This window comes from Plecotus auritus, assembly GCF_963455305.1.
Source record: "Plecotus auritus genome assembly, chromosome: 5".
Classification (NCBI taxonomy): Eukaryota; Metazoa; Chordata; class Mammalia; order Chiroptera; family Vespertilionidae; genus Plecotus; species Plecotus auritus.
In genome coordinates, this window is record NC_137776.1 from 3,482,619 (window position 1) to 3,506,736 (window position 24,118).

The 24,118-nt window shown below is 44.7% G+C and overlaps 2 protein-coding genes across 4 annotated transcripts in view; one reads left to right on the top strand and one right to left on the bottom strand.

Annotated features, from left to right (window-relative positions):
- Positions 1 to 17,360, top strand: part of NAB1 (NGFI-A binding protein 1) — a 47,832-nt gene extending 30,472 nt beyond the window's left edge. The window contains exons 5-8 of one of the 2 annotated variants that reach the window (XM_080667521.1): positions 7,675 to 7,764; positions 9,567 to 9,729; positions 12,664 to 12,780; positions 14,837 to 17,360. In XM_080667521.1, the coding sequence (XP_080523647.1) occupies positions 7,675 to 7,764; positions 9,567 to 9,729; positions 12,664 to 12,780; positions 14,837 to 14,925 (459 nt within the window). In that variant the 3' untranslated portion in view covers positions 14,926 to 17,360. The remainder of the gene's footprint in view (positions 1 to 7,674; positions 7,765 to 9,566; positions 9,730 to 12,663; positions 12,781 to 14,836) is intronic. The other variant, XM_080667520.1, reaches the window with a different exon arrangement.
- The window catches only part of LOC308247772 (uncharacterized protein), a 246,509-nt gene that overhangs the window by 86,895 nt on the left and 135,496 nt on the right, over positions 1 to 24,118 (bottom strand). The gene's annotated exons all lie outside the window — the stretch shown is intronic.

Below are 24,118 nucleotides of genomic sequence, written 5' to 3' on the forward strand. Positions count from 1 at the left end.
TGGGTTCTTAAACTGGACCGGAGGGCCAGAACAAAAGCATGGATGGAGTGTTTGTGTGAACTAATATAAATTCAAAGTAAAGGAGCGGAGGGGAGAGCAAGAGAACCGGATAGAACAGCCGGATCCGGCCCGCGGGCCGTAGTTTGCCCACGGCTGGCCTAAACCAATGATAAGAGCACAACACCCATCTGCTGCTTCTGTGAGGATCGAGCCTGCCATCGGGCCTGCGCCCTGACCAGGAACCCATCGGCAACCTTTTGGTGCCCGGGACGGTGCTCAACCAGCTGAGCCACACCTGCCAGAGCTGAGCTTCCTTTTAGTAGCTTGGAGTGTTGGGTATAGCAGTAGATGTGGCCCTTCTATTCCTTTAAAAATATTCCATGCCCTAACCGGTTTGGCTCAGTGGATAGAGCGTCGGCCTGAGGACTAAAAGGTCCCAGGTTCGATTCTGGTCAAGGGCATGTACCTTGGTTGCAGGCACATCTCCAGTAGGGGGCGTGCAGGAGGCAGCTGACAGATGTTTCTCTCTCATCGATGTTTCTAACTATCCCTCTCCCTTCCTCTCTGTAAAAAATCAATAAAATACATATTTTTAAAAATGTTCCACTAGAGATGATGGAATTAGAGTTCTGTATGGTTGGCTGGTTGATTTACTGCAGTTCACAAAGCTCTTTGAATAGTTTTGAATTTAGAATTAAGACAATCAGCCCAGCCAGCATGGCTCAGTGGTTGAGCGTTGACCTATGAACCAGGAGGTTATGGTTCGATTCTGGTCAGGGCACATGCCCGGGTTGTGGGCTCCATCCCCAGTGTAGGGCATGCAGGAGGCAGCTGATCAATGATTCTCTCTCATCATTGATGTTTCTATCTTTTTCTCCCTCTCTCTTCCTCTCTGAAATCAATAAAAATATATTTTAGAATTAAGATAATCAGTGTTTCCTTTACTGTGAATAATAACCCTAACCTTTCTAAATAAAACATGTGACTAATCAGTCCCAAGCTTCTCCAAATGCTCTTACAGACACTAAACTCATGATTTTGTTTCCCAGAAATAGGGACTTTAGCTTTGAATTTAGGACAGTAGTTTACTTTTTTGTTGTTGTTTTTTATTATTAAATGTATTTTTATTGATTTCAGAGAGGAAGGGAGAGGGAAGAGAGAGAGAAAAACATCAATGATGGGAGAGAATCATTGATTGGCTGCCTCCCGCATGCCCCCAACTGAGGATCAAGCCCCCAACTTGGGCATGTGCCCTTGGCCGGAATTGAACCCAGGACCCTTCAGTCTGCCGGTGCCACAACGCTCTATCCACTGAGCCAAACTGGCGAGGGCTATTGGTTTGTTTTTAATTATTTTTCTACTTAGTTTTTTAAAAGCACTCATGTATTGTAGGATATCAATATCTCTTCATTGCATGTGTGTGTTGTATATATGTGTGTACACCTACATGCACATGTGGTGTAACTAGAAGCCTGGTGCACAAATCTGTGCACCAGTGGGGTCCCTCGGCCTGGCCTGTGGGATTGGGCCGAAACTGGCTCTCCGACATCCCCCAAAGGGTCCCAGATTGTGAGAGGGCACAGGCCAGGCCGAGGGACCCCACCGGTGCACGATCAGGGCCGGGGAGGGATGCAGAAGGTTGGCTGGCCGAGGAAGGACCGCAGGAGGGCTCCAGGGCATGTCCGACCCATCTCACTTGGTTCCGATTAGCTGGACCCCAGCAGCAAGCTAACCTACCGTTTGGAGCATCTGCCCCCTGGTGGTCAGTTCATGTCATAGCGACTGGTCAACTGTTTGCCCCCGGTGGTCAGTGCACATCATAGCAAGCAGTTGAGCGGCCTTAGCATATCATTAGCATATTACGCTTTGATTGGTTGGAGGACCAGACACTTAGCATATTAGGCTTTTATTATATAGGATTCTTTCCAAAATATACAATGTTGGCATAAATCGTTGCCTACCCTTTTCTGTGTACTCTAAGTCGAATTAGAGGTGCTAGAACTGTTCATTTGGTTTGGGAAGCTGAGGCTGAGGTAGTAGTGTGGGCTTTATGGGGTCACTGCTACTCCCCTAAGGCTTTTCCACGTGTTAGTGCTTTGTTTGTCTCCCTTTTGTGTGGCTGCTGAGGAGGGGGAATTTCTGGCATGAGAAGAGATGAGGGAAAGTTCTATTGAGCGATACCATTTGAGCTAGGTTTAAAAAGAAGGGTAGGATTTCAGAGGGTAGGAATGTGGGTTGGAGGTGGAGGGGCATTACAAAGATAGACTAACATGGGCAAAGACAGAGAGGTAAGAAAATACTGTGAGTGTTTAGAGAACATTGAGACCAGTTTGTCCAGAATATGACTGACACAAAGGACTTTGTAAGTAAAACTAGATTTTAGAATTCTTTAACATACTTGTTAATCTTATTTCACTTGAATATTTCTTTTGGGATTCTTAGCTTCCTGATTCTCTATTGAACAAAAGTAATAAAAAGATAAGCTTGTTGTAAAATACAACAGAGTCCTAATTACTGGGCCCAAATTAATGAGATTTTTTTTGTCTTCCTTTTCATCTTTATTTTTCCAAAGTCCTTGACAGTGACGAATGAGCATACATGCCAAGTTGCTGACTTTTCATTTGAAAATTATAATTTTTACAGTGAACAAAAAGAAATGTAATGTGCAGTCGATAAAACAGAAATGACATCATAATGGACACGTAAGGGGAGAAAAACGTTTTCTCCCGTGCCCTTACCAGCACATGACGATACACCAGGGAGCTAACCAGTGCTGTGCTCAGGCTCACTCAGGTGTGTTCTTGTTGCCAAATGCTTTCTGCTCCTGATCGCTGCGGGAAGGGTGGAGTGGAATGAAGGTTTTAAATCCTTGTCTGATTTTTCTCATTGTGTGATGGGTTGCTCCCCTTAAGGATAGTTAGCTGTTTATTTGGTTGTTGCTGTTGGTGGTGTTGACGACCGGTGTGCATGTTGTGTTGAAGTGTAATTGCTAGAAGGCGTGCGGAGACCCGGAGGAAGACGCTTGCTCGTGGGGAACCTGAGGGGAAGGCTGACTTGGAGTGAGGCCTCTGAGGAAGGCTCTTCCCTGCCCTGTTAGCGGGCGAGGTCTGGGCATGCTTCTCCTGCCCGGGCTACCAGCACAGCTGCCCACCTGGGGCGACCGCCCTGTGTGTGAGTCCTCTCAGCGGACATGGACATGCGTCAGAGACCCCAGGTCTAGCTCTGGGGCCCTGGTGAAATCGCTACTTGTTATTGAAGCTGTTATGTGCCTGTCCCTCGCATTTGGAAGTCATTCTCACAAGCCTTCTTGTCTACCCTCTACGGAGGCTGTATGATTCCTACTTTACAGCCAAGCCTTCTTGTCTACCCTCTACGGAGGCTGTATGATTTCTACTTTACAGACAAGCCTCCTTGTCTACCCTCTACGGAGGCTGTATGATTCCTACTTTACAGACAAGCCTTCTGGTCTACCCTCTACGGAGGCTGTATGATTTCTACTTTACAGACAAGCCTTCTTGTCTACCCTCTACGGAGGCTGTATGATTCCTACTTTACAGACAAGCCTCCTTGTCTACCCTCTACGGAGGCTGTATGATTCCTACTTTACAGACAAGCCTTCTGGTCTACCCTCTACGGAGGCTGTATGATTCCTACTTTACAGACAAGCCTCCTTGTCTACCCTCTACGGAGGCTGTATGATTTCTACTTTACAGACAAGCCTTCTGGTCTACCCTCTACGGAGGCTTTATGATTCCTACTTTACAGGCCAAGGAAAGGCCCAGAAAGGCTCAGTCACTTGCCAAGTTGCCACCTTGCTGCCTGGTGGCAGAGCCAGGCTTTCAAATCTAGGCCTGCCTCCTAAACTTCAGAGCAGTGGCCCTTCACTTCGGCGTGAAAACACTATTGGAATTACACTTCCCACGAGTGCGCCATGAAGGGCAGAGGGTGCAGAGGGGAAGAGCTGCCGTTACCATTTTCTTATCCAAGGAAGCTTATCCGGGAAACAGTGACAGGGATTGAGGAGAAAACTTAACATAAACTACAGCACAAATAATACAAACTTAACATACATTATAAAAACTTAACAATATAAATGTAAGGCATTGCCACTTGACACACTAATTGTTTTGAGTGAGGAAAAGCTGTGTTGGGAAGATAAATAGTAAGTAAAAAATGAGCTTGATTTGTTTCTCTTGTACCTCTGACAGGAAGGAGTTAAGACAGCTTGACAGCTAGTAAAGGAGGTGAAAATTCAAGAGGCCGAGGCCCTGCCACTCTTGTCTCCGCCTCACTTTTTTGAAACTTTAGTTACAAGTGGATCCAGTTGCTAACCTTTTTCGTCAAGGACATGTTGCGCCCCATGAACAAACCCTGTCATTGCCTCCAGTGTTCCAAGTGGTGTCTTAGGAGGAGGGAGGAAGATGTAACAGCCAGTCTCAGGACTGGCGTGGTAGCTGACTACATGGGCTGTTACTGTTCAGATCTCATCTGTGAGTTTTCTTGTTTCACTGAAATTGCTGGAGATGAGGCAGAGGGATGGGAGGTGACCGCATTCTTGATCCTGTGTGGGCTGGGAGTGCAGAGCAATCAGAGATAAGTGGATGAAAGAAATGAAGTTTGTTAATCGAGGCCAGAAAGTCAGAGAATTGGGGCTTGAAGAAGAAAGACTCAGAGGAAACATCTGCCAGCAGCTCCCGTGGGTGGGGGGCGGGGAGGGGGGAGGGAGCCGAGGGAGGGGAAGAGGATCAGAACCCACCTACGCTGTTACTAAGCTTGTTGAAGAGGAAGCTGGTCTAATTTGATGTCGATTCTTCCCCCTCTGGATCAGAAAACAGAAGCCTTACAATCTGCTATTCATATAGAAAGTGTGAGTAGAAAAAAGGAAAACGCACGTGTGAGGCTGAGAACATCTGCTGGAGCGAGTCAAAGATGGCTCAGCAGTAACTTGAAGGCAGCTCGCTAGCGTTCAGTGGGAAGGTTGAGGGGTGAGGGGGAGAGTGATGAGGTCACCAACAGCATCCCTCCTGCATCGCCTGTTTGCTCAGTGCTCAGACGCAGCGGGAGCGCTGTGATGAACGGCGGCAGCCAAGAATGGGACATGAAGATCCATGGCTCGTAGCATGGTACTCTGGTTTCCTGGGAAAAAGCCTGAGAGACAGAACCGAAGTCCTGCCCCACGCAGGATGCGAAGAGCCCAGCTTCCTGGGCACGGCCTCCCTTTCATTTCTGAGTCATTCCTGTTGGGTCCCCGGCACCGCCTTTATGTGTCGTGAGTGTCAACTCCTCCGCCCTGTAGTTTCCCACCACAGTGAGCTGACCGCCTGCTGGAGGCGGTGGGAGCCCGTCAGAAGGCGGACTCCTGGGCTCAGGTGTTACTGTCTTCATTGTCATGAGGAAAGGAAGGTTCAGGAAGGTTAAGGCACTCCTGCGTCACAGAGCTACTAAGTGGTGGCCTGGAACATGGACCCGGGTCCTTCTGAGTCCAAAGTGCCATGGCCTGGCGGCGAAGGCACAGGAGAAACCACACTTGACCTGGGAGAACCCTTCAGAAACTCAGATGGAGATGATTGGGTGGCACCTTAAAGAAAACTTGCTTTGGATCTTTACCACATTACATTGAACAAAATAAATTCCTGATGGGATGAAGAGTTAAATAAAAACACACGAAAAAACAAAATAAAGGCTTAGAAAAACTAGAGGGTAGATTTGAATATTTATCAAATCTCTAAAGCAGAATGCTTTTCTAAACTTTATAGCAATAGAAGAAATCACAAAATAAAACAATTATATACAACTACAGTATATAAAATTTAAATTTTTGGACATCAAAACAAAAATATAAATTGGCAAAAACTGAGAAAGCAACACCACCCAGTGCTGGCCAGAACTGTCATATATTCTTACTAGAGGCCCGATGCATGGAATTCATGCAAGAGTAGGCCTTCCTTCCCCCGGCTGCAGGCACTGGCTCCCTCTGGACCCAGAACCCCGGCTTCCCTCTGGCTGCTGGCAGGCACCCGGATCAGGGCTTCCCCCCTGTCCACCCGCCCCAGCCCACTGGTCCATGGTGGCTTGTCTCAGCCCTCACAGCCCTGGCTTTGTCCAGGAAGTCGTCCGGAAGGACATCTGGAAGGTTGTTTGGCTGTCCGGTCTAATTAGCATATTATGCTTTTATTATTATAGACTAGTGACCCGGTGCACAAAATTCGTGCACATTAAATGGGGATTAATTAGAGGAAATAATTTAATATTGCTATTTGCCCTTTCTCTATAATAGAAGTGTCCGAGATGAAAGAAAATTAGTAAAATGTATATGAAAACCTTCCTCCTGTCAGAGTCTGGGTCCCACCCCACCCACCCACATACACCTCAAAATCGCAGAGTGGAGGGCATAGCCTCAGGTCCCCTGGCCCAGTGCCAAGATGGGGGGCATGGCCTGAGGTCCCCCAGCCCAGACCGGGGCGGGGGGAGTGCCTTGAGGTCCTCCATCAAGCCCTGCCAGGTGGGGGACATGGCCTGAGATGCCCCGTCAAGCCCCACCAGGCGGGGGGGCGGGGCGCAGCCTCAGGTCCCCCGTCAAGCCCCGCTAGGCGGGGGTGCGGCCTGAGTTCCCCTGACCCAGCACTGGTGGTGCACCTTGAGGTCCCCTGTCAAGCCCCAGCAGGCAGGGGAGCGCAACCTTAGGTCCCCTGGCCAGGTGCTAGGGCAGGGGGCGCAGCCTGAGGTCCCCTGTCAAGCCCTACCCAGCGGGGGGTGCGGTCTGAGGTCCCCTGGCCTTGTGCTGGGGTGGGGGGCATGGCCTGAAGTCCCCTGTCAAGCCCCACATGGGGGGGGGCACGGCCTCAGGTCCCCCAGCCTGGTGCTGGGGCCGGGTGAGGTAGGGGGAGCAGCCTGAGGTCCCCTAGCCCAGCACCAGGACAGGAAGTGCACCTCGAGGTCCCCCGCCGGGCGGGGAGGGCATGGCCTCAGGTACCCTGGCCTGGCACTGGGGCGGGGCGTGCGGCCTGAGGTCCCCTGTCAAGCCCCACGGGGGCGGGGGAGGGCGTAGCCTCAGGTCCCTGCTGATTGCTCATTAAGGCTCCTTATGGGAACTTGGCCTCAGCTGTGGGTGCAGCCATCTTTGTGATGAAGTGATGGTCAATTAGCATATTCCCTCTTTATTATTATTATTATAGATTATTATAAATGATATGGCAAACCAGTTAAAGGCCCTTGTAGAAAGTATGTGGAAAACATAAAAATGCTCATCTCTGCAGTAATTCCACTTCTGGGAATCTCTGAACTATGTGAAATGCTATTTCCATGGAAAGATTTTTGCACTGTTTTTCAAACCAAAAATAAGGAAAATAATCTAAATGTCCAGTATGGGGATAGTGGTTAAGTAAGCAAATCACTAGATGAAATGTTATGTGAAAAGTTATATAACCATTATTATCATTGATCATGAATTCTGCCTTCCAATGTAAAATGATGTGGGTGTATAAATCTTTTTATCTTTTTCATTTATGCTTTTATTGAATTAAGGTAGTTGGACCACACAAGACTGAATTGAAACATTGTACACTGAAATCTTACTTAAGATGGTTGCCTTTGCTTTATTTTCTGAGCTTTAGAGCATATGTTTATTTATTTACAAATTCTAAGTAAAAAAAGGACTTATTCTTCGATCTACAGGATGGGTTCCCAGATTTCCAGGACTCTGTGCAAACCCTCTTCCAGCAGGCTAAAGCTAAGAGCGAAGAGCTCGCTGCTCTCAGTTCCCAGGTAACGTAGCCACCAGTTCATAGCTCATAAGAATCGCTGTAGGTTGGAAAGTAAACGGCTGCTTCAGCTGGCCCCAGTTTTAAGCATCCAAGGACTGAATTAATTTCTGGTTCTTAAAATATCATCCAATCACAGCTGTGTCAACAAGATAGCAATAACAACTTGGTTTGCTTTGGGTTATGAGCAGAATCTTTTTGAGCAGAATCTGATACAGTGATACTTATTTATTCTTCGTAGTTTTGTAGGAAGTAAAATAGATTCTCTACCTAAGAAAACCCAAAAGAAGTAATTTGATGCCAGTAAAACAGCCATGCTGACTATGTATGTGTGAATTACAACTCTGAGATAAAATAGTACTGGTTTTCAATAAAATATTAATAGTCGACTTGGTAGCTTTTGTTAAGTCATTTCAATTAATGTGTAATAAAAGTTGTTAAATTAATATGCAGCTTCAGGTACTTTTGCTATTGTTTCACTATGTACGCGGAGATTAACATTTTAAAACGTCATTTCTGCAAACAGCACCTTTTGGAAAGTACTGTCAGTTTTATTCCTGCTGATCTTCTCCCCAGTGAGTGCTTCTGGTCAGGTTTAGTGGGGCCAAGTTTTGTTTTTCATGTTAAGAGGATGAAAAATACATTTCCCACTCAGAATCCTTATTGAAATTTTATCAGTTAATTGGTAACAAGTTCAAATGAATTGAAGTTAGGATTTCCTTTGATCTGATTTATGAGCATTCAGAAAAATAGTAAAAACTTGTATCCTATTCTATGAATTAATATATTTCACCTATTGATTTTTACCACTGTGAATCAGGATTGTTTGTAAATGACTTTATACAGCAGTTTCCTTATATTACTCTTTTATATAGCATGGTAATGATTCATGTCTATAATTTTTAGCATTTTTCTTATTGATTTCATATAGGAAGGAGAGAGAGAGAGAGAGAGAAACTCGAATGATGAGAGAGAATCATTGATCAGCTGCCTCCTGCAGGCCCCCTACTGGGGATCAAGCCCAAAACTCAGGCATGTGCCCTGACTGGGAATTGAACCGTGACCTCCTAGTTCATGGGTTGATGCTCACTGAGCAACACTGGCCTGGCTCAAGTCTATATTTTGACTATTACTCTTTAGCAAAATAGCATCAATACACTGTTTTGAATATCACATATATGTAATTTAGAGCAGTACAAAGAGAAGGAACTTCTAAAACACAGAGATAAACTTCTATTTTAGCCAACTAATTGTGTACTTGAAAACATGCCTTTTTATGATTGGTTGGAAAATACTGCCATTTCATTCCATGACGAAGGTGAAGATCCTAGTTGGCACTGATGTTTTTCTGCATAATCTGCATTGTTTAATTTTAGGGGAAGTGTCTTCTTTTTCTAGACAGCCATTTTACACTTTCTCCCCCAAAATACTGTCGTCATACCCGAGTCTGGGTAGTGCCAAATCCTAAAATAAAAATGCCAAGATTTCACCCGTTAGAAGCAGCTATCGCAGACGCTGCTGCCGCTCTGAGGTTCCTTTTTCAAAAGCCCTTCCAGAGGACTCGGCGCCTGGGAAAACAGAGCTGAGGTTATTTTGCTTTTGAGCTGAACTGGAATTCTCCCTATTGGATTGAGCAAGGAGGTTTTCTTCTTTTGCATACTTATGGAACATGTATGCCACATGAAGTGTGAACTAATTTTAATGAACTCTAAATATATCTGCGGGAGTCTGAAATTGGCATCTTTAGACAGTTAAAAAAAATGTAGAATGTTTTGGTGACTGATTTTATTTTTGCTTTCTTCCTAGCAGCCTGAGAAGGGAGTGACGAAGCCGATGGAGTTCCTGTGCACCCAGGCCAGCTACGAGCGGCTGCAGCAGGCCGAGCGGCGGCTGTCCGCGGGGCTGTACAGGCAGAGCTCCGAGGAGCACAGTCCCAATGGCCTGGCCTCCGACAGCTCAGACGGACAAGGTGCTTGCTTAGACCGGCCACGCCTTCAGATCCTGCTACTGGTGCACCTCAGAGAGAGACAAAACCTTTCTGGTTTCTAAATCTTGATATTTTTAAGAGATTGTCTTACAGATTCTCTACCAAAATTAATGTACAAATGGTCCCTTTTTCAAAAAGGGAAGGAATTCACTCTGCAAATGTAATTTTTAAAGTTGTGTGGGGTTTTTTTTAACCTTATCATCCCTAAACAAGAGCTGCACGTACAGTAGATCTGTATTTTGTAAAGGGTGGTGGGAGTGGGAGAGGTAAATAGTGCAGTGTTCTGGGTACCCACGCGGGGATTGGCTTCAGGTCCCCCCGCAGATACCAGAGTCTGGATGCTCAAGTCCCTTAGATAAAAGTGTGGTATTTGCATATAACCTGCGTGCACCCTCCCTCCGTCTACTTTAAATCATCTCTAGGTTACTATAATACCTAATATAGTGGAAATGCTGTATAAATAGTTGTTACACTCTATTGTTTAGGGCAGTGGTCGGCGCTCGCAAGCCACATGTGGCTCGCGAGCCGCGGTTTGCCGCTCTGTTGACTAATGAGTTTGCCGACCACTGACCTAGACTCTCGATTCCAATAATTACAGGCTGTTGTGGTTCCTTGTGATTAAGCCCCTATCCCAGTGGTCGGCAAACTCATTAGTCAACAGAGCGGCACACCGCAGCTCGCGAGCCACAGTTTGCCGACCACTGGTTTAGGGAATGATGACAAGATAAAAAGGCTTCACATGCGCAGTACAGATTGCATCCATGTAAGCCGAACTACATACTGCACATCAGCAACAGCATCACCTTTCCCCCCCCTCCCCAAATATTTGCGATCTGCCATTGGTCCGCAGATGCGGAACCCCTGGGTGCAGAGGACTGATTGCGCTGACCATTGTTCTCAAAGAAGTGGATTCCATGGGGATCTCTATCACTTTTTAAAGATGACAACTTCCTATTTCTTATGGTTGAAGAACAGATTTGTCTGTGGGATGTGTGACGTTTGGTTCCTGAGAGAATATGGTGAACGCTCCCTAAAGTGGGACAGAGCACAGAGCGTTGAGGAAACGGGATAAGGAGGGAGAGACTTGAAGACCTTCTGCCCCTCTCAGCGTCACTCTGTCCCGCAGGCCCTCTGGGAAGTGCCCTTTGGGAAGTGTCCTCTTAGGCTTAGAAAGCTATGGTTTATGAGTATGGTTACCATTTTAAAAACTGCTTCACTTTTTTCTTATTGGCACGTGAACAAAATCTCAGGTCACTGTCATCCACTCATTCAACACGTGTGTGTTCGTGTCCCCCCTGCGCCAGGCACGCTCCTAGGCACTGAACTCAGCGGGGAGCAAGGAAGGCCTGCCGCTCGGAGCTCGCACTAGTGGAGGGAGGTCACAGGATGCAAGTGCGGGACTAGGGCCCTTACTTTCGAATGGCGATAGTGCGTGAGCAGAACAGTAATTTTCTAGGGCCTTTTTTTTTTTAAACTTCAACCGAGGATATTTTTCCATTGATTTTCAGAGAGAATGGAAAAGAGAGGGAAAGACAGAAATATCTATGTGAGAGAAACACATCGATTGGTTGCCTCCTGCACGAGCCCCGACCAGGGTCAGGGCCAGGGAGGAGCCTGCAACAGAGGTATGTGCCCTTGACTGGAATTGAACCTGGGACCCTTCGGTTTGCAGGCCAGCGCTCTCTCCACTGAGCCAAACTGGCTAGGGCTAGGACCTTCTTTTTTATATGTTACTGTTATACTTTTCTAGAGAGTAGTTACTATTGTCAAGAAGATAAGATTTCCTTCTGAGTGGGAAAGCCATGTGAAGCATCGTCTAACTGTTGAATAAAATATTACCGTGTCAGCAGGTCAGAGTGGTGAGAACGCTCTTCCCCTTTTAAATGTTACAGAAACTTTCTAGTTGAGGTCTTGTTTAACCTCTCCAGTCATCCTTGACAGTGAAGACTTCAGAGTTAAGAAGCAAAAGCATTCATGAAAGATTCTGATGACTAATTTGTCACGCCAGGGTAATTCAGTGGGGGTGGCAGTTTGCTAAGTGTGATAGATTTAGGTTTATGACAGGACTAGAGGCCCGGAGCACGACGTTTGTGCACTGGGGGGTGGGTCCCCTCAGCCTGGCCTGCACCCTCTCGCAGTCCAGGACCCCTGGGGGATGTCCGACTGCCGGCTTAGGCCCGCTGGCAGTCAGACATCCCCCGAGGGGTCCTTAGCACTGCCGCGGAGGTGGGAGAGGTTCCCACCACCGCCACTGTGCTTGCCAGCTACCAGCCCGGCTTCTGGCTGAGTGTGGGAGTGCACTGACCAGCAGGGGGCAGCTCCTGCATTAAGCGTCTGCCCCCCTGGTGGTCAGTGCGCGTCATAGCAACCGGTTGTTCCGCTGTTCAGTCGATTTGCATATTAGGGTTTTATTATATAGGATATGTTTGGTATATAAGGCATTTTCACCATATCTGTGATAATTCCATTTTTTCACAGATTTGCAATAGGTTTTGCTCTTATTGTTTTTAATAATAAGCAGTTGGCTTGAGCCATCTCTGTCTCTCTAGTATTTATTATGTAGTTCTTGATAGGCCGTGGCAAAATGGTCGCACTAGTAAGAAAATGCCTGACAGAGGGGATGTATTATATACCAGAGGTGAGCGCTTACTCAGAATCTCAGTCTTTTGTTTAGTTCATGATTAGCTCTTAAAAATATGTGGCAGAATTGTAAACCCTGGGACTAGTAAGAATTACTATTTTCCTCTTTTATTCTTTAACAAACTATATCTACTGTTGCTGGATTCTTCTGTGCCTGTGGACTTTTCCTTACTCCTTTCTGAAGGAGTGTTAAGGCAGTTTGTGGAAATTATTTTTAAGAAAAACCATGATGTGTTTTTAACATTACTCACGCTGCTTTCTTTTTCTTTCCACTAGGAGAAAGACCCTTGAATCTCCGAATACCTAACCTACAGAACAGACAGCCCCATCATTTTGTGGTGGATGGGGAGCTGAGTAGACTTTACCCCAGTGAGGCCAAGTCCCACTCATCAGGTGAGAAAGGGATATGATTAGAGAGAAACACTGAATAAAGCATCTTTAAATTCTATTCTTCACCTCCCACTGGAGAGCCCTAACAATGTGACTAGTCAGCTTTTCTCCCCTTGGAAGAAAGAGATGGCCATAATAATGGCCAAGAAGTTGAGACCATGGTCTTCCAAAGAGTTGATAGGGAACAACTCAGGAAGGCTGAGATGATTTTGATTAGCTATTACACGAGTGGTGACTCTAATGCAAAATTTTATACCGAATTATAAATGGCTGGTTTGAGTTTCGTAACTATCTTTTTTCTGGCCTTTCACAATATGAAGTTGATGGATTCCATGTTTGCTCTTTGCTGAGAAAACCTGTGTATCAGAAGCTAAACTTGCCATGCAGATACATCGTGGGCATGGCGTTCGTAGTTCGGAAGTAAACTGAACTCCATAAAAGGATGAGCTGTTCCTTATTATAGTTAGACTAGAGGCCTGGTACCTGAAATTTGTGCACAAGAGGGGGGTGTCCCACAGCCTGGCCTGCACCCTCTCTAATCCGGATTCCTCTCACAATCCGGGACTGCTGGCTCCTAACTGCTCACCTGCCTGCCAGCCAGATTCCCCTAACTGTTCTCCTCTGCCGGCCTGATCCCCCTAACTGCTCTCCCCTGCCAGCCTGATCACCCCTAACTGCCTCTGCCATGGCCCCGCCACCATGGCTTTGTCCGGAAGGACATCTGGTCTAATTAGCATATTACCCTTTTATTAGTGTAGATGTTTACATATTCTTGCCCAAGTCAAGTGAGTTGGGCAGAGTTAAATTGCTAGAGACGACACCATGCAAAGGAATCATTCAGTCTCTGAGCTAAAGTAACATTAGGAGTCACTTGAAGTCAGGTGCTTCTTCTGTAAAACAGAAATTCTTTCACCTCATAGAGTGGTTATGAGGACAGACAAGACAGTGTACATGAACTGCCTGCCTGATAGAAATTCAACAAATGGTAGCTACTATTTTTATTACTTTCTTTGCTGAATTTAAAATCCACTTCTTTGTATAGGGAGGGTAAATTCATAAATGGAACCACCTAATTTCAGATAAGCTATGAGTATTGGTTACCTTTCCAGATGTGTGTGTGTGTGTGTGTGTGTGTGTGTGTGTGTGTACATAGCCCCCAGTATTAGTACTTTGTATAACGGTTACATTTTATTGTCATTCTGTAGTGTTTGTGAGAGATTCAAATAACTATACACACATAACTCTAAGGAATTATTCCTTATGAATGCGTTTTCATTCTTCCTGTTTCTCCCACTTAAATGTCTCGTGGCTAGAGAAACTTTTAAAAATAGTTCCATGTTTAAACACAAAAGATGTTTTTCTGTTTCACTTTTTTTCATTGATAGTAAATATTTTGGCTAGTAACTTAGTTGTGTATGAGTGGCCGGTTTTATTTTATGTATTTTACTTACCACATTGGACCAAGCATTGAATGAAAGTCAGTATGTTCTGTATGATAAATGCGTTACGTGCACTTGATGACTTAACTCTCACATCACCCAATAGAGATACTATCCCCAGTTTATAGATGAAGACACTAGCAGGGGTCCTCAAACTTTTTAAACAGGGGGCCAGTTCACTGTCCCTCAGACCGTGGGAGGGCCGGACTATAGTTTAAAAAAAAATCTATGAACAAATTCCTATGCGCACTGCAGGCCCGGGACGCGTCGGCTGCTAAGCAGGACAGGCAGCGGCACCCGGCGGGCCGGATACATGTCCTCGGCGGGCCGCATGTGGCCCGCGGGCCGTAGTTTGAGGACCCCTGCTAAGGCTTAGAGAGAGGTGTAACTGCCCTGAAATGGATACGGCTAGTAACTGGCAGAGATGGAATTTAGATACAGAATCCACGCTCTTCACAGCTCTCTGTAAACTAATATTCAAGTTGTATATGGAATTGCAGCATTGGGAAGAACTGGCACTGTTTGCTGTGGGCTTTGGGGGCTTTTGCAAGTTTGTTTGAGTTTGTTTTGTGATCCACTGACGTAAAGTATCGTATGCTTGGTCTTTCCCTCTTATGCAGAGAGCCTGGGGATTTTAAAAGACTACCCTCACTCCGCTTTTACTTTAGAGAAGAAAGTCATCAAAACAGAGCCTGAAGATTCAAGATAGCTGTGATTTCCCACTGTTCTCTGGAAACGGCATCAGTGTTAAGGATAATGCTCCATCATAGAAATAAGCCTTAATAACCAATGTTGCCTCATTCAGCTCAAACAGATTTCATAGCCAAAGCGTAAGGACTGACACAGTGGTCTGGAAGCCAGGAAGACAGAGCAACAGCCACAACAGAGAAAACAGAGAGAATGTTGTAATAGAAACATTGATCCATTCACATTCCTGTGTAAGTCGTTTTATGTGGAAAGGCTTACAAAGTAATATTGTAAGCATTTATTTAAGAATGTACAATGTATTTGTGTAATTTATAGAAGTAAAATGTAGATGTTGAGACCTGTTCAGTCCAGTAGATATGGATACAGTTCATTTTACTTGAAATTTCATTGTCTACTTTAAGCGTATTTAGCGTAAATATTATGTGTCAGAATTTAGAATCTTTGCAGTCATAAAGAAAGTTTAAGTAATGTAGTTATTGGCAGAGTAGCAGTGACTTTGGAGAAATGGAATTTAGCAAGCACCTGGTTTAAACCAAGGAAAGTATTGTGGATTTAATATTTGATGAAACTGATTTTGCTTAGTAGGAACTGTGTCATTTATAGTAGTAAAGTGTCATTTTTTGCTGGCTAATCAGGCACATGTACACACTTAATCAGTACTGGAGTAAAGTTAAAAAGACGAGAAGCACAGAAGGCAATCTTGCTTAACCTAGTTGCCAGATTGCATTATATGATCGCTACTTAAGCTGTGGCAGACACAGGGAGCTGTTATTGGGACAGAGACCTTGAAACAAGTGGACCGACGTGAACAAGCCTCGACGTAAACATTGCTGTTTCTGAGCGTGTGACATAGATGAAGACATAGCAAGTTAACCCTAAATGTGACACGGATGGTGACTGTTAACAAAGGCTGTAATATAATAAAGGAAGTACCGTTTTATGTCCAGAAGCTCTTCTCGACGCACTGCAGTTGGGGAAACGAGACTCTCCCGGGCGGGGGGGTGGGGGTGGGGGTGGTCTCCCCACCCAGCCTCTCCCAGGCGGGGACAGTCACTACATCCACATGTGCAGGCATGTTTCTGTGGCGGTTCAGTTGACATACTCATTATTTATTTTATAATTTCATTTTTGTACAACTTTCAGATTTGTGAATGCAGGTTTTTTTCTTAAAATTCATTTTCACTTGAAAGTCTGTTTTAATTTCCCCTATTTAATTAATGGGCTGTGTGCATATACGTGGGGGGGGTGTGCTTCAATGCTCATAATGTACTTGCACACTTAGGAGAATTTCACATTGGAATTCATACTAAGAAAACAAATACTACTATTAGAAATTTACATTTTTTCTGTTGGTTTAGGAGGAGAAGGTATTAGACAGCTTTACCTACTTCCTCCAGATTCATCTAAACCCCGATATTGCTAAGTGGAGCGTATTTTCTTGGAATAGGTGTGGTTGTTGTTTCAGTTCTGCTCTAGGTTATAACTGCATTCAAATATTAAGGCACAATCTGTTATACTCCAACTCCTCAGCCCGCTGTTAGAGGACATGTCTGTGCTGGGGTTGTGTTCACTGTCACACGTACAACTGCTTTTTCATTTTGATCTGTAGACTGGCTTTCCACAGAAACACCAGTGAACATCGTCTGTCCTGTCAGAAGCTCCCCCTCCGGGGTTTTAATTGTACCAGAGCGTTTCCCACTGAAGAGCTTTTTTATGGACCTTGCAACTCTCTGGCTAGCTTGCGGTGGAGTACTGTGCTTGTCGTGTTCACTGTGTGCAGAAATAGTATGCGTGCGATTTAAATAGGTTATTCCGTTTTTAATATTAGCCATAGAACTGGTTAGTATCTCAGTAGTTTCATGAAACGTTTCCTGTATTCTAATCTATTTTGAGAAATTGTGTAGGTTTTTTTAAAATTGTGTCTTACAGTTGAAGTTTGTACATTTTAATAAGCAACAATTTTTAAAGATGCTGTAATCTTCCAACTAATATTTATCCGTCTTTCATGGCCAAACAGACTGCATCTTTAAATCCACAAATAAGTTTCCTTAAGTATTAGACTGTTCTGGTCTTTCAAGCTTAGCGATAAGAGGGAAGCACAAAAATTTCAGTAGAATACAGTTTTTATTGTATAAACACTAATATATTAAATTTGCTATACATTGAAGCAAATAATATATATTTTTATTTGAATTGTATATATGAATTGGATGTTATAACAGTTTGGTGTTTTTTTCATTGTGTTAGAGGTATTTTCACTGAACAAGGTCAATGGGTTACCTCGGTATTCCCGCCAATACAGCCCACGGGGCCATTTCGCCCTCCGTTTGCGTTGTACTTTATTACGGGAAGTCTGCGTGTCTGTGACTCTCAGCTGTTGGTGAGGCGGGGTGAGTGCCCCCGCTTCCCGTGGCAATAAAGGTCTTGTGCCTCACACATGTATGTTTCTAGAACTTTCTGCACAGCACTGTCCCCAGCAGGCGTATTGGCTCCTCTGCCTCCCTCTCTGGGTACTTGGTCTGGGCTTGGGACTTGGGGGCCAGGGGCTATGTCTCAGTCAAGACTACAGGTCATTCTCCACTGCCCGTCACGTCCAGAAAGTGATGTGGCCAGCAGGTGCTCAGTCGCCTCTGGCCTGTCAGAGAGAATTCGGTTCGTTCTCACAAGAAGTTTACGAAGGCATTTAAAAAACTATACTGTATTTAACCAACCAAGTATTTAATGAGCGAGGGGAACATTAGGATTTAACATTTATGATATACTACTGTTGAAAGTGTTACTGTGGCCTGGCTTCAGTATTACAGGCTACTTCTGTGAAATTGAGCTAACCTGTGGTAGGAAACGAGCAAAAGCTTTGCAACGAGGATTTAATTGATGCGCTTCATAGATTAAGGAAGAGCTGCAGTGTGTCAAACACTGTGCTCGGTGCTGTGGTGAGCGTGGGGGCCACCAAAGAAACGTAAGACACGATGTTTGCCCCTTGACAACTCAGTACCTGGTAGGGTTGTAACCGATACCACTCAGGTGAAACTGCCAGTGTTTGCGTGCCACAGACTTGGGATGGAGAAGGAGCTGACACCTAAGTGCATTCGATGTTTCTGGGCACTGCAGGCGAAAGAAAGCTCATTTAGTGAGGGGACTTGGAAGAGAGGGACCAGGATGGAAATAGCTAACACAAGGCTGTGGGGCACGATTTAAAGCCATAGTGGTTGTGCATTTCACGTGGAGGCCACTTAAAAGAAAATCATTGCTGTTTTATTTTGAAGCTGAATGCCAGTTAGATCCTCTTACCAGGACAGTAATTCTTTTGATGGTCTCACTGAACCTGTCACAACACAGGAGAAAAAATGGGCTTCTTCCTGTCCTTAATTAGTGAAACCACTTGGATAAAAGCTTTAGAATGCCAGCACCTAGTAGACCTTTACAATTATAGTTGACTAGAGGCCCAGGGCACAAATTCATGCACAGGTGGGGTCTGCTGGCCCGCCCTGATGGGAGCTGATCGGGCCAGGGGGTGGGGCCACCCCCTGGTCAAACTCCCGGTCAAGGAAACAATTTGCATATTAGCCTTTTATTATATAGGATAGGATGGTACTAAAGATTTAAAACCTAAATAGGCATGCACGGAATTTCCTAGCATATTGCCTGCTGGTTGGCTACTCAAGAGTTGAAGCATTATTGACACAATGCCCATTTTGCTTATGACTACTTAATACTGAGTCTTCAAGAGAAAATGAAGCAGGGTACTAACCTAATGAAACTAGGAGGTTTATCTCTTATGGGAAATGAGTTCAGTTAGTGAATTGCACAGTGTTCTGTGTTTGTAGCAGTTTGAAGCATATGCCCAATATGGCAGCTGCTATTTAACTCAAAACCACCTAATGGTCCAGCTGTGTGCATGGGTGGTGGTTCAGGGAGTCCAAGTTTATTTATTCGTTACTATCTTAGGGTGTCTTCGTAAATGAGATTCTCAAGTGGGCCTGCAACATTAATAAAAGAATGATCTAATGTCCAGAAATTTATTTTTATTGTAAATATGTTTAATCTCAAAAACCTTGCTGTTAATTGTAGGACTCTGTGGGGTGACCCTTATTTTATCCAGAAGTCAAAAGCCGAATGGTAGGGCTGAGGTTTTTTAAATTCATTATTTTTGAGTATGCAACATTTGCAACTTTAAAACCTCTTTTCTGGCGTCTGTTTCTGCTGACCTATAAAAACCAAAAAATAAAAACCACCTCAAAGGTGTTTTATTTTTTTGTTTAGAAAAAATTCAGAAATTTATTCTTCAAGTTCAACTTAAAAACCTATAAGTTTAGCAGATTTTACCCATCACTTTTATGGGAACAATGAATAATGATTTGTTCCATTTACAAAATGGGTTAATTAAGCCCCTTTCTTTATTCTTTCATATTCTTCCTGTGTCTTAAGGGCCACGAAGTTTTTAATTATTGAAACAATATCCTGTTGAATTCTGGGTCTCCTGGCTGTGTCTGTTTGGTCACAGCTCCCCAGGTTATTCCTCCCCCCATAGCTAAATAACCCTCCCCAGGGATCACCCCCCCAAGTCCCAAGCCCAGCAGTGCCGAAGGGTTCATCTTTACACTTCCTCTCGTTGAAGGAAACTCTCAAACTGGGAACACTGGAAGTGAATCGTACCAAGTCTTCATCCTGGTTTTACTCCAGCCTTCAAATAAAATGTTTCGTTACGATCCTTTTTTGTTTTGTTGCCTGTTCAAGACACTTGAGTGAGAAAGTGCCTCTGTCTAGTCGTTTTTTTATTATACAATGGCTGTCTATAAATTTTTCAATGTTATGTCTTAAAGGAATTGACTTCACAATCTGGGAAACAGTTAATTGAATGCCGCCATCAAACAATGTCTCAGAATGCAGGTTAAGTACATATAGCACCGCTTCAAGATGGCAGGGTACACACAACTGTTAAAATCGCCCCACAACTGTTCTCATCGACAGGTCTTGTGGATTTCCTGGTAGTCCAAACCATTTGGCATCAGCCCCGGCTAGTGTTGCTGTGGGTGAGCACAGTGACGGTGTAAGATAGACTGTGCTTCAGATTGACACATTCTGAAACCTTGTGAGTCATCTTTGCATTGAAAGCTTGCACCTCATAAATTTATGTTGAAGTACCAGGTTCACCGCCCACACACAACGCTAAGCAAGCACGGCGTTCTCGCGTAACTGTCACAGACACCCCCTGCCGACGGGTCACTCGGGCTCCAGTCTGTGGGAAGACGTGTAAGTAGCACACACGTGGGTGGGATCTTACCGGTAACTGGCTCAGCAGAGGCAATTTATAATTTTCTGAGACTACCTGCCGCCCTCAGTGTGAACTGTTACACCAAGCATCTGTGGTCTAGCCCAGCGGTCGGCAAACTCATTAGTCAACAAAACCAAATATCAACAGTACAACGATTGAAATTTCTTTTGAGAGCCAAATCTTTTAAACTTAAACTATATAGGTAGGTACATTGTTATTAACTTAATTAGGGCACTCCTAAGCTGGCCTTTGCTAAAAACTCAAGGGGCCAAATAGCCGCATGTGGCTCGCGAGCCGCAGTTTGCCGATCACTGGTCTAGCCCCATGCCCTGCTATCTGTTACCCTTCCCAGAAGACAAAGTGATTTGTGTGGTACCATATTCTCAGACTGGAGGCCCTCCAGATCTCCTCATTTTAGTTGTTTCCAAAAAAACAGAGTTGACCTTGAACAACACTAGTTTGAACTATGTGGGTCCACTTATACATAGATATTTTTTTCAATAAACACTAAATGTGTTTTCTTACAATTTTCTTCTCCCTACCTTTATTATAAGAATTCAGTATATAATGCATGCAACACAAAATATGTGTTAATTGACTTATCAATAAGATTTCCAGTCAACAGTACACTATTAGTAAAGTTTTTGAGGAGTCACAAGTTCTATGTGGATTTCTGATGACGGGGGTCAGCACCCCTAACCCCCATTTTCAAGGGCCAACTGTACACACTTTCTACCCTTGAATCCCTGACAACATATGGAGGGATGTTTTCCATCAACAGTTAAATTGGATTGGATATCCTTTTCCTTTCTGAGTTCAGCCAGTTTTTCTATCAGAAAGAACATGCCTATATATTGAGTGAATTTCTCTTGCATGCAATGGCCAACTCTCAAATTAGACCACGTCTTTTTGACTTGTACTGATGAGAAGACAAGACGGCTCATATAATGGATAGATAGCACTTAATTCCAGGTACTTAAAAAGCAACTTACACTTTTTTTAAAAATTAGCATTTCAAAGTGAAAATTTTGTGGTTACCTAATTTATTCAAAGAGAAGAAAAAAAATATACTTAAAAGTGAGAAGAAATAAGGATCTCACTTCCCAAGATTTTAAGCATGGTAGTTTACAGGAGAAATAAGTTAAAAGACGAGAACTAGTTCTTTGTAAAGCGAATGACCTCAAGTGGAGGCTTACCCTCTTACTGTAGGAGTGAATGTAGTGGGGTTAACTGTCCAACTTCCCCTTCCTCGCCCTGGACGGACTGCTGACATTTCATCCTCTGCAACTCCAGGGGGTAATTCTCACCCCCTTTTGCAGAGGAGAAGACAGGCCTCCGGTTGGGCAGTGAGTAACACACCGCTAGTAGGTAGTGACGGGCCAGTCCACTTGTTTGATGCCAAGGTCCATGTGCACCCTATCCTGTAAGATTTCCTTTGAACCGAGTGGCCTGCACTGTGTGAACATGTTGCTAGCACACTTGAACACAGTGAACACTTTAACATGCAGATAAAGCCTCACTATAGTCACACATAGAAACCACGAGGCTCTCTGTGAGTCTCGATCAGCCAGTTAGTTGGTGGTGGTGTCTAGGTTCCAGCAGGCGCCCCTCAAGGAAGTGAGGACCACGCCACGGCAGGTCTGTATGCAGGGCAGTGCAAGGATGCGGCACTGCTTGGGGGTGAGCGTGTGCAAAAGGCCCAGGTAAGAGAACAGAAAGGTCACTTGTGGGTACCACTGGGAAGGTGAATGGACTAGAGCAGAGTTCAGGTAAATGAATTAGAGACGAAACATCCAGAAGAGAATGCCCACTAGATGAAATCTTTTGAAACGCCAAGTTCTCATGTAACTTGGGAAGCAATTAGAAGCTTTTGAGGAAGGGAGTGAAACGGTCCAAAAATGTTTGGAATGTGAGGACCAAGTAGTACAAATTGGATCCTTAACAGAGGGGTTTCCCAGCAGCTCCCAAAGGGCTTGATGCTGGCTCTGAAGGAGGAAGAAGCATCGGGACGATTTAAAAGTGAGAAGCGACTGTTGCAGTGCCCAGCCTTCAGGTGGTCAACCTGAACTTGAGCTGTGACAATAAGGACCATGGGGAACAAGAATGAAGGCTATCCATTCATTCATTCAGCAAACATTTGCTCAACCACCTGCTTAAAAATATCCAGGCACAACGAACTGGAGATACAAAGATATCATCCCTGTCCTCCAGGGACACTGTCTAATAAGAAGACAGCGACTGTTGATGATGAGGTGGCAGGAGTTGAGAACAGGGAAAGTATGTGTCTGGCTCATGGGAAGGGAACAGATTGACCAATGAGATAAACATCACCCATGCTGTGACCTTTGGGAAAAGGAGGGAATGCTTAGCACCACTTTCCAAAAGAGAACTTAGGAGGAGAGAGCTTGGTATTCAATAATACTTGGTTTCAGAAAAGTTCCGGTTGGGGGGTTGTTGGTTTATGTGAGTAGATTTGCCCAGCAGGAAAGATTGAACCAATGAGAATGCAGAAGGTCTCAGCTGGAATTGAGGTTCTTGAGAATCTGAAATCATCTTCCTAGAGGAGAGCCCACCAGCAAATTTAGTTGCAGATAAATTGGTAACCCATGAATAAACCTTAAAGAATCCCCTGATTAAAGGGTGAGGTGAGTTTTGTGTTGTTGGTTTTTTTTTTCAGAGGAAGGAGGGATTCATTGAAGGAAACAAATTAGCTTGATTTCAAACCATGGGTCATTTACCTTCATTTACATCTTCAAATTTTACCCACAAATTATTTATTAATTACAGAGGGAAAAGCCTAATTTTACAATCTGGTCTGTTCTGCTTTCCCGAACTGAGAACATTTCTAGAAAAAGCACCTGTCCTTAAAGCTCTCGAGGCTATCTTTACTGTTACAGTTGTGACCTAATTCATCGTTTTCACAAACGAGCAAATCTGGCGTTATTTTCCTCATTTTAGGAAAGAGAACAACAGCACTGATGTAGGAACTCCCTGATACGATACCCAGAGAAGGAACGAGTTTGCAGGTGATAATGGTTTCAGCTCTGGGTTCTGTCCTTCCTGGGAAGGAAAAATCAGACCGTACGTTTAAAAATACAGGCTGCGCCAGCTCCTTTGTGAGGGCCATTGTGAGGGCTCCGTGAGGACCATTGTGAGGCCCCGTGAGATGACTGGAAGGCTGAGGACGTGGCAGCGGGAGCCCTGAGAGCTGCAGATAAATTCAAAACAAATGTAATCATTGAACTGGAACTGGTTCTTAAATGTGGGTCTTTATTAAGATAGAGGAATCGTGTTTTGTTAAAACATTATTTTAACCAAGGGTTTTCTGATAACAACAAAAATTATCATCACTAACATTTTTACGCTCACCTAAAAACAGGTGATCATAGGACAAATTAGGGGCTGATCCCTGCACTGGTGGCATTTGTCATATAAAACAGCATGATTTTCCGAACAAATGCCAACAACAAGAGAAGGAACTACCACCTGCCACCCCCAGACCTAGTCTCTGCCTCGCTCACGGGCGCGCATGCGGGACACGGTCCCTGAGCGGCGTCCTGGAGGCGGTGCTCCACGCTGAGTGGGGACGACGAACTCTGCTTGGCTTGTTGAGGTCATCTCAGTGGGGCTGGGTAGGATTCACTGGAAAACTGGAGTCTGGAGATCAGGAAAGCCTGGAGCTCAGGTCAAGACGGGGTCACAGATCTGGGGATTATGGGTGCCTCATAAATTGTAGTTGAAGCCATGGGAGTGAATGGGAATGGTAAGAAATGGGAGACAGTTGAAGATGGCCTCCTGGGAAATATTAACTCATGGAGCAGGCAAAATGACAAGAGCTGCCACAGACACTAAGAAAGGAAAGTTGGAGGGGAGAGCGGAGGGGAGAGGGAGGGAGGGAGGGGCGGGGTGTCCTGGGAGC